General features: G+C 37.6%; 1 protein-coding gene across 1 annotated transcript; it reads right to left on the bottom strand.

Annotated features, from left to right (window-relative positions):
• Positions 1-1195: 1195 nt before the first annotated feature.
• On the bottom strand, positions 1196-9206 carry CSNK2A2IP (casein kinase 2 subunit alpha' interacting protein). The gene has a single exon (XM_082392929.1). The coding sequence runs from the start codon at positions 6625-6627 to the stop codon at positions 4471-4473; it is 2157 nt and encodes a 718-aa protein (XP_082249055.1). The 5' UTR covers positions 6628-9206; the 3' UTR covers positions 1196-4470.
• Positions 9207-11632: the final 2426 nt, after the last annotated feature.

Below are 11632 nucleotides of genomic sequence, written 5' to 3'. Positions count from 1 at the left end.
TAAATTAACCAAAAATTGTAATAACTCCACACTATGCGGTTATATAATATACATGTATGTATAGGTGTGTATGTGTATATAGACAATATACACATATATATATGTGTGTATATATATATGTATATAAATGGAAATGAAAATCTATATCTTGTAACAAGGATAAATTTCAGAAACATACTCCAGATCAAAATCCACGCATTTAAAAATGTTAAAATACATTATAATAAAATATGTACAAAGCTTTAAAACATCCAAAAAGGACTGATTTCTATGGCTCCGTAAATATTTAGTAAATTTCTTAAAAAAATAGATAAATATGACCTACAGCAAATTCATGACAGTGTTTACTTCTAGAGAATGCAGGATAGGATTGGGATCCTGGATGGTTATATACACAAGTGTTAGCACTTGTATCAATAATGTTTTATTTCTTTAACACATGAAGTAAATGTAACCAAAGAATAAGATTAGATAAAGCTGGGTAGTAGTGAAAAGACTTTCATGAATATATTGACTATTATTCCCTATGGGTTAAAATAATTCATAATAAAAATAAACAAAAGCACGAATAAATAAAATAATGGTATAAGTCTGGCAATGAATACTGAAGTAGAGAATATGAAATTTTAAAACAATATTTTAATAGACTTTAAAACAATAGAAATGCATTTCTTCTGAAGATATCTCATAGAAATATGTATTTTCTGTATGTATTATTAGCAAAGCCACAAATGATACCAATAAGTAGAAAGGATTAGAACAGAAAAATTGTATGCTACATATTTTATCTAAAATAGACGAGACGACATGTTTCATTTTTTCATTTTTATAACATTTGTTTTAAGTTGATTATAAAAGGAATTCATATTCATTGAAGATTTGGAAAATATAGAAAAGAAAAAGAAAAAAATCTACCCATTTCCTAAACACTCCATTATAACTATTGTCCCGTAATAACCACCTTTATTCAACATTTTGGTGTTTACTTCCAGTCACTCCGTCTTTCTTATATATGAAACAGATTTTACACAAGTACACACAGATACATATATGCAAAATTTCAATGTTTTACAAGGTGGAATCATATATAAATTGCATGTGATGTCTTATAATCTGAGTATGTTTTTACTTAAATCATAAATGATATATTCTCTCTCTTCACTGTCTCTGATCGAGAAATTCCTTTTTGAAACTTAAATGCAGTAGTTTATCTATCTCCTCTTTGTTTCACTTTCTTCTTTCAACATGCTCAGGATCACTAGCCATGCTCAAGGGTTCTCAAGATATTTTCCTAAAGAAAGTAGTTCTATTCCTAACATAAATGTAGGTGCAATGTTAGAAATAACATTTTTTTTTCACTAGGAAAAGCATCACATGTATGGATCATGGTGTATTTAAACACTTTTCTGTTAATGAACAAGATTTTTTCCAATCCCTCATTATTATAAAGAAACACAATGCCTACTTCTTTATATGACTCTACATAGTCATGACAATTTCTTTAAAATAAATTCCAAGGAAGATGATCCTAAGGAAAAAGATTATGTATATTATTAAGGTTTTGATATTATTGTCAAATTATCATCCAGGTATGTCATACCATCTTACATCAATTGGTTTGATAAAAATGTGACAATTTAGAGAATCTACTTTCTACTTCCCAATTCTTATGTAGCCTGTTTGCATGTCCGGGCCTTTCCATTTAAGGGAAAAAGCACTATTGAGACACAATTAAATCTTTTTTTATTACTTTTCAGATGATTCTTTATTTAAATACAGTAAATTTTGAGTCCTTCTGCTCTTCTGAAATCTGCTCTCATCTGTATAAGATCTGACAGAAATTTCTTGACCTTTCTGGCACAACACATATTGTTCCCTATTTTGAAATCTCTTGGTATGTCAATGGAAGCTGGAAGAGTGAGTCGGATATTTGCCGTTGCCGTGTATTTTTCCCATTAAGTTTCATGCAATTTTATTTCCAAATTTAAAAACTAGGAAATAATGGTTAAAGAATTCTTAAAATTTTTTTTCTGAAAGTAGACACTGTTCTAATTAAGAACAAAATAAATAACTGCCAATAATATGGAGAAGTTAAAAATAATTAAATCGTAGTCCAAAAAATAAAGAAAAATTTTAAAATGAGGCATAAAGTTTAGAAAATAAGCTAAACAATGGAAAATTAAACATGTAAATTACATCAACAAATAAAAATCAGTTGAACTCCTTGGTTTAATTTTATTCCATAAGTATTTATTGAATACTTAGTATGTGCCAGGTATCACTAGGTCCTGAGAAGTTAGTGGTAAACAAGACAGACACAAGACCTCCCCTCATGAAGTTTAGTCTAGTAGAGAACATATTAAAGAAGTAATTATACAGATGATGTGTGTCATCAAAAGAGATATTCAGGGTGAATTAAGCACATGTCAAGGGTTTTCTAAAGAGGTTGGAGAAAACCTTGAAAACATTATCACACACCTAAGTTCTTCTTCATCATCATTGATCAGCTATGCATAAGCCTACATCATATTAAATACTGAAATACTAGAAAGGAGCACTTTTAACATAAGACATAAGACAAGGATGACTACTGTCATCAGTAACATTTTTATGTATGTTCTCACCGAGACAAAAAGTACAAAAAACAATTCAATACTAGTATGGGAAAGAAGCAAACCGATGAAGCATTACTTATTTCAGAGAATTTCAAACAGATGAAGAGCTTCAATAGCATTAATTCAATATCAATACATATTTTAGGGAATATACTCTATTTCAAGGACTAGAGAAAAACTAGAAATAAAATGGTGAATAAGAAGTTTTCAGTGTAGTGAGTGAAGACAGACAAGAAATAATTGCTTTATAGTATGGTTAAGAGTAGTATAAAGAGTAAAAACAGAGTTTCATGGTAATAAGAAGGCCAACTAAACTTTCTTTGTAAGTGGATCAGGAAAAGGCTTCCCAGAAGATGTTAAGACAAAATAGAGCCCTGTAGAGCAAAAATGTATAGAAGGAAGGATCTTTCTGGACAGCAGAATTGTTGTTTTAGAAGTGTAGGATGATTGCTTCACACTGTAAAGAAATTAATGTGGTTGAAACTGGAGAAGAATAAAAAATCTTTTTTGAAAAGATTTCTGAAAAAATTTTTTGAAAATAATTTTGAAAAATTATCATGATTCAATCATAAAAGGAATTTAGACTTTCTCCAGAAAACAGTGGGCAATGATAAAAGTGTTATAAACAGTGAAATGGCATTATTAAATTTTGTCTCAGAAATGCATTCAAAAGTTAAAATGCATGTTTAGGAGTAATCCAGCTGACAAATGCTGTGACCACAACTAGAACAGTGGCAGTGAGGCTGAAGAAAAAAGCTGGATTCTGGAGACAATAAGGCCATGGAACACATGGACCTGGAGAGGGGCAGGCAATGAGAAAAACAGTCAAACTCCATGACAGATGGTGGTACATCCACTGAAATAGGGAACACAGAGGGCAAAGGACTATAATGTAAAGATGCAAGTTGTAAATGTAAAGATGATAAATTCTGGTTTGACCATATTGAGTTTGAGGTGCCTGTGCAGTGTTCCACTGGAAAAGCCCCATATGCAAGCTGGTGTTCAGAAAGATGTGGGGTGGAGAGGCAGAACTGTGAGCCATCAGTGCATGCAAGAGAAGCCAATTCTAGCCCTTGGGGTTAGAGATAATCACTTAAGGTAATAGGTAAGACAATTCCCTCCTCTTCCCACTACTAGTGGACCCAGTGGAACAAAAACATTTTAAAACATTTTTATTAACCCGTTTAGGTTGTATAGGTAGAAGTGATGAACAAGTGACTTTAGAGCCCAGAATTTAAATGTTGGCACAGTCAGCATAAGGTAGGTTGTCTGCATCAGTTAGTTATTCTTTCCTGAGCTTTGCTAACTAAGGTTGAGTAAATCATTGCATTTCAGAGTGTGGGATCTTAGCATAGAAGAGTTTTCCCTAGGAACACATAACTGAAAAGATTCCTTTCTATATATATTCTTACCTGTTGAACATGATGTGAATTTTCTTTAGAGGTAGGGAAACAGATTAGCATACACTGGTTTAAGGATACTGTCATTATTATATCTTATGAGGAAGGAGAATAACAATGAGTTAGATACTGTTCAGGGCAAGACAAATGAGGTGTTTCTGGTCTATGGCCAATTATTATTAATTCATTTAACAATTATTGTATAGTGGTTACTGTAAGCCAGGCATTTGGTTAAAAACATAGGATTCAATTTGGCTTCTAGGAGATCATAGTCTATTATTTAAGCAGAAAATAGACTTAAGAGTAATAGTTCCCCTCAACTAGCTGCTTCATCAGCTGAATTATAGAGACACGCTTAGTTAATACTAAGAATTTTAATAAGCATGATAGGAAATCAATCTCTAATGTCAAAGAACTAAGAATTCAATTGCCTTCAAAGAAACAAAAAAGTTAATTTAATCAAGATTTCTCTCATTTTGAACCTTTGTCTGGAAAATTTTGAACAGTATCTTTGGCCCCTTCCTCCTTTTTACTGTGGTGCTATTCCTCATAGGCCTTGTTTTGGGAGATGGTGATTGACTTGGACATGGTTTTCCAGGAAGTGGCTGGTGATTTTTACTATATATAAACTCAAGCCAGGAGACCCCTGGAGGCAGCCGGTGGTAAGTAAGTACCTTAGTGGACACATAGCCTGAGAGGGTAGATGTGGTAGACTCTTTCAGAGGAGGAGGGGGTAAAGGGGGTGTAGTGGAAGAGGAAGAGGAAGAAGAGGAGGATGAGGAGGAAGATGTGGAGGAGGAAGAGGAGGGGAGTACGGACTGCAACCGAGGGTTATTACTTTTCTTAACATAGAGCAGCCAGTCTATAGCCTTGGGCTGTTGGCTTACAGCTTGGTTTTCAGGGGCTATTGTCAGCCATGTTTTCTTCACATTAGCCTCCTGGGTGATATCAGGTTCAGATGTAGGGAAAAATTTTGATATCTTCCCCATTCCTTCAAGGTTTTCTTCAGGGACTTCATCAGGCTGATTTTCTTTCACAGGGAATGAAAAAGAAGTCTCTGGTAGGGAAAAGATAAAAACTAGTTTCACCTCTATTTCTCCCCCAGGAGCGGTCTCAGGTGTTGGGCTGACAAATAGTGTTGCAGCACGAGGGTCTTTCCTTCCTGTAAGATGGTTACACTGAGATTTTATGCAGGAAGCACAAGCTAAACAAACCATATAACTTGATGAAAGGTGGGGACCAGGATGAGGATTCGCCCTTCCCCTCATCCTTCGAAAGAGAATCTGCCTACGGAGATCCCTCTGGATTCTGGTCTTGGAGAGAGAATTGACAATTTTATTTACAACATCATCAGGGACTGTTCCACCTTTGATAATGCAGGGATGAATATAACCTAAAGTCCATGGAATTTCCTTATTTGGTTCTGTCTTTTCATAAAGACCAAAACTGCTTTTACTCTGGAGTCTGGAGCCCAATGTTAAAGCAGCTATGTTCCTGATGCAGTGTTTGGAGCTTATTAATGATGGACCTGAGATATTTGGTTTGGGATGGGGTGAGGGAAGATCTGTGACCTTGTGTTTGTCACTTAGTGAAGTGGTGTTCTGAAATTTTGAGTGACACACTGGTGAACTCAGGGTCCTGAAGTTACGATCAAGTGTTTTGGGCTGGAACAATGGCAAACTCTTTGACTGATGCACAGAATGTGGTAAAGGTGATTTCTTTTCTTTTGAGTTGGACAATGTCAATCTCAGAACATTGGAATTAGAGCTCAATACAGGTGTTGTCTGAGGTCTGGAATCAGGTAACGATGAGCTCAGAGTCATCTGACTGGGCTCCAAAGAAGGTGATGTCTGAAGCAAGTCATGTATTTGAGGTGTAGAGTTGAGTGATGGTGAGCTCAAACATCTTTGATTGCACTCTAACAAAGAGGTCCAAAGGCTATCCAATGAAGAGGCTTTCTGAGGCTTGGACTGGGGTAACGCTGAGCTAAAGGCTCTTTGATTAGGTCCCAAAGACGACAATGTCCATAGGTAGTCTGGGGAAGGAGTTTCTTGATGTTTGAGGGCATATAATGATGAACTTGACACTCTTTGATTAGACTTCAGTGAAGGTGATATCCAGCAAAGGTATAGGGAAAATGTATTCTGAGGATTGGGAAAGGGTAATTGTGAGCTCCAGGCTGTTTGATTGGGCTCTGGCGATGATGTCTTGGTGAGGTCAAGTGAAGATGTGATCTGAGGTTTGGAGTGGGACAACGGTGAGCTCAAGCCTTTCTTATTAGGGAGAGTTCTCTGATGGAGGTGTAGTGAAGGTGTGGCCTGACATTTGGAGTGAGATAATGGTGATTTCAGAACCCTGTTATAGAGGTCCCGTGAAACTGTGTCCTGAGACTTGACAGAGGGCAATATTGAGCATCTCTGTATCTTCTGGTTAGAGTTTAGGGGATGCACTGCAGGGTTATTACTATGGGATTGTACTCTGACCTCAGATTGGTTATTGGGTTTCTTTTGGTTTTCATCTGTGTGTTGATGTGTTAATGAGCTGGTTGTGGCCAGTTGGTAAGAGCGTTCTAATGGCACAAACAGTTGATCATAGTATGCTAGTGGTACCATCTTGTGCTAGTCTAGAGGTCTTTCTGAAAGCAGTTGGCTTGCAGGGATGTTTTAGTAACTGATAGAGTCTTTTAGCTGGATTCCATGGACAACAAATACTTTTAAATAAAAAACTTAGGTAGTTTTTATCATCTATCATGTAACCTTTTTGTTAATTCCTAAATATTATAGAGTGTTTCAAAATTGAGGTGTAAATGAGGTTGGAAAAAGTGTCACCCATTGAAATTCTTCTCTGTCTTCTCTTTAGAGTTTTTCCTCTTGAGGAAATAATTCCTGTTAACAAAAGAGTGAAGAAGGTTCAGAAGAGATCCTGATAGGGATATTAATTTTCTCAAACAATTTGTAGTGACTAGAGAACTACTGTGTGTGTAACTTTTGAATTAAACTTTCTAAATGCCCAATTGCCCATCTGCAAAATAGATAAACATAATGTTTCATTTATTGGGCTAAAGACTAAATAATACATCTAAAATGTGTAACAGTGCCCAAGATATAAGAGATGCTCAATAAAAGGTAATAGCTATTTTTGGTACTCTTTCAATGATTGCTTTAGGAAAAAAAAAAAGTCTGTGATAAGTTTATTGCATGAAATAAGAGAATCTTAAAGAAAGTGAAATGGAAGTTCTGATATGTTAGTTTTCAATTTAGATTCAATTATCCATCATTATCACCTTTTAGCTTACTTCCAAAAGTCCATAATTCTAGTTGAATGTCTATTGCATACTTTCAGTCTTAGTCTTATTTGTCACTATTGCAGCGTTTGAAACTGTTGATCACTACCTTTTCAAACAATGTTCTTCATTCATGTCCATTATTTCTCTCTACTCTGATTCTCTCATTCATTCTCTTATTTCTATCCAGATCTTCACTGAATTATTTTCTTTTTTTCTCAACTCAGTGTAGTTCTCAGACTTACATCACCAGTTCTGTCCTATTTTCACTTTATTCCTAAGGAATCACATTAGTTATATTTAGGATTTTTAAATGAACTATAGAAAGTTCATAAAAAAAAGAACCTTATATCTGGTCAAAAGTGATACAAGCATTTACTACTCAGGAAACACAGTTATGGTGCCTCTTAAAAAGCAACACATGGTTTAACATGACACTATTTCAGTGCATTTTTCATGGTCAAGGGTTTGTTCTTCAGATTTTAAGACTAAAACACACTATATGACAAAAAAACCCAAGAGTAATTCCAACTGATGCAGGGATTAGCCAATTAGAACACTGACTTTAAGGCCCCTGAAGAATGAGAGCTATCAGAATTTTGTTTCATGGTTATTTCTATGCTTCAATAACTTACTAATCCAATTTCTGATGGACAAGTTTATTCCTCATATATGCCAACTTATCCACTTATTTACTATCAATTCTACTGCTAGAATGTTTTCCCTTATGTTAAGGTATCTTTCCACGTATTTAATCTTATTTACATTTATTAAAAATATATCTTTTTAGTATCTTAATTCACTTGTTTTCAAGTGTTGAGTCATTCTTAGTGGAATTCTCCAAGTATCAACAATATTATTTACACACCAATGACTTCCTAATTTTTTTGTCTCTAGTCCTGGTTTTCTCTTTAGCTTTGAAATTCTATTTCCAATTAATCATCAGACTTCTCTATCCAAAAATCCCCAAAACAATTCAAGCACAAAACATATAAAAATCAGTAAAGTTATTTCTCCTTATAAAGAAATCATCTTTTTGTATATCTTCTATCTCGGTTCTTAAAACCTAGTCATCTAATTCAAAATCTTTGAAATCATCCTGGACAGCTTCACTTTCTAAAATGATTTAGAAACCAGGACCTGTTGGTTTTATCTCTTTCATACCTTAATTCATCTTTTTTTCTATCCAATTCCACTATTTCAGTTTATACCATAGGCATAGCTCATGTAAACTAATGTATTATTATATTAACCTCTACATATCTTTCCCCCATAACCTCACTCACTCTCTTCCCTCTCCTCTATCACACATCCAAAGCAAACTCTTGCTGGTGAGACATAGTTACTCCTCACCCAAAGATTTTCTTCATTTTGCTTCTGCCTGCATGAATAATAACAACTGACATTACTTGCTGGGTTTTGTGTGGTGTATTTTGACATCCAATACTTTAAAAGGAGAGGGAACAGCACATCCTACTATATATGTGTGGCACTCTAACAAACTTCTAGATAGTAATATAGAGTAACTCCATGATCTTGATGTAAGGAAAGATTTCTTAAAAGAACATAAAAAGGCTTCAAGATGGCGGAAGAGTAAGACGTGGAGATCACCTTCCTCCCCACAAATACATCAGAAATACATCTACATGTGGAACAACTCCTACAGAACACCTACTGAATGCTGGCAGAAGACCTCAGACCTCCCAAAAGGCAAGAAACTCCCTACGTGCCTGGGTAGGGCAAAAAAAAAAAAGAAAAAACAGAGACAAAGAATACGGAAGGGACCTGCACCAGTGGGAGGGAGCTGTGAAGGAGGAAAGGTTTCCACACACTAGGAAGCCCCTTCGCGGGTGGAGACTGCGGGTGGCAGAGGGGGGAAGCTTCGGAGCCACGGAGGAGAGCGCAGCCACAGGGGTGTGGAGGGCAAAGCAGAGAAATTCCCGCACAGAGGCTCGGCGCCGAGCAGCACTCACCAGCCCGAGGGGCTTGTCTGCTCAGCCGCTGGGGCGGGCGGGGCTGGGAGCTGAGGCTCGGGCTTAGGTCGGATCCCAGGGAGAGGACTGGGGTTGGTGGCATGAACACAGCCTGAAGGGGTTAGTGCACCATAGCTAGCCGGGAGGTAGTCTGGGAAAAAGACTGGAGCTGCCGAAGAGGCAAGAGACTTTCTCTTGCCTCTTTGTTTCCTGGTGCGCGAGGAGAGGGGATTAAGAGCGCCGCTTAAAGGAGCTCCAGAGATGGGCGCGAGCCGCGGTTATCAGTGCGGACCCCACAGACGGGCAGGAGGCGCTAAGGCTGCTGCTGCCGCCACCAAGAAGCCTGTGTGCAAGCACAGGTCACTCCCCACACCGCCCCTCCCGGGAGCCTGTGCAGCCCGCCACTGCCAGGGTCCCGTGATCCAGGGACAACATCCCCGGGAGAATGCACGGCGCGCCTCAGGCTGCTGCAACGTCACGCCGGCCTTGGCCGCCGCAGGCTCACCCCGCATCCGTACCCCTCCCTCCCCCCAGCCTGAGTGAGCCAGAGCCCCCGAAGCAGCTGCTCCTTTAACCCCGTCCTGTCTGATCGAAGAACAGACGCCCTCAGGAGACCTACATGCAGAGGCAGGGCCAAATCCAAAGCTGAACCCCGGGAGCTGTGCGAACAAAGAAGAGAAAGGGAAATCTTTCCCAGCAGCCTCAGAAGCAGCGGATTAAATCTCCACCATCAACTTGATCCACGCTGTATCTGTGGAATATCTGAATGGACAATTAATCATCCCAAATTGAGGAGGCAGACTTTGGGAGCAACAATATATATATATTTTTTCCCTTTTTCTTTTTTTGTGAGTGTGTGTGTATATGATACTGTGTGTGATTTTGTCTGTACAGCTTTGCTTTTATCATTTGTCCTAGGGTTCTGTCTGTCTGGTTTTTCTTTTTGTTTTTTGTTTTTAGTGTAGATTTTAGCGTTTCTTATCATTGGTGGATTTGTTCTTTGGTTTGGTTGCTCTCATCTTTCTTTTTTTTTTTTATTACTTTAAAAAATTTTTTAATATTTATCTTTTATTTTAATTATTTTATTTTATATTATTTTATTTTATCTTCTTGTTTCTTTCTTTCTTTTTTTTTTCTCCCTTTAATTCTGAGCCATGTGGAGGACAGGCTCTTGGTGCTCCAGCCAGGCATCAGTGCTGTGCCTCTGAGGAGGGAGAGCCAAGTTCAGGACACTGGTCCACAAGAGACCTCCCAGCTCCATGTAATATCAAATGGAGAAAATCTCCCAGAGATCTCCATCTCAACACCAAGACCCAGCTCCACTCATTGACCAGCAAGCTCCAGTGCTGGACACGCTATGACAAACAACTAACAAGACAGGAACACAACCCCATCCATTAGCAGAGAGGCTGCCTAAAATCATAATAAGGCCACAGACACCCCAAAACACACCATTAGATGTGGACCTGCCCACAAGAAAGACAAGATCCAGCATCATCCAACAGAACACAGGCACTAGTTCCCTCCACCAGGAAGCTGACAAAACCCACTGAACCAACCTTAGCCACTGAGGGCAGACACCAAAAACGACAGGAATTACGAACCTGCAGCCTGCGAAAAGGAGACCCCAAACACAGTGAGTTAAGCAAAATGAGAAGACAGAGAAACACAGGAGATGAAGGAGCAAGGTAAAAACCCACCAGACCTAATAAAAGAAGAGGAAATAGGCAGTCTACCTGAAAAAGAATTCAAATAATGATAGTAAAGATGATCCAAAATCTTGGAACTAGAATGGAGAAAATACAAGAAACGTTTAACAAGGACCTAGAAGAACTAAAGAGCAAACAAACACTGATGAACAACACAATAAATGAAAGGAAAAGTTCTCTAGAAGGGACCAATAGCAGAACAACTGAGGCAGAAGAATGGATAAGTGACCTGGAAAATAAAATAGTGGAAATAACTACCTCAGAGCAGAATAAAGATAAAGAATGAAAAGAATTGAGGACAGTCTCAGAGACCTCTGGGACAACATTAAACACACCAACATTCGAATTATAGGGGTCACAGAAGAAGAAGAGAAAAAGAAAGGGACTGAGAAAATATTTGAAGAGATTATAGTTGAAAACTTCCCTAACATGGGAAAGGAAATAGTTAATCAACTCCAGGAAGCACAGAGAGTCCCATATAGTATAAATCCAAGGAGAAACATGCCAAGACACATATTAATCAAACTATCAAAAATTAAATACAAACAAAAAATATTAAAAACAGCAAGGGAAACACAACAAATAACATACAAGGGAATCCCAATAAGATTAACAGCAGATCTTTCAGCAGAAACACTCCAAGCCAGAAGGG

Source organism: Balaenoptera borealis, assembly GCF_965194805.1.
Source record: "Balaenoptera borealis genome assembly, chromosome: 5".
Taxonomy (NCBI): Eukaryota; Metazoa; Chordata; class Mammalia; order Artiodactyla; family Balaenopteridae; genus Balaenoptera; species Balaenoptera borealis.
This window is presented reverse-complemented; position numbering and strand designations above follow the sequence as displayed.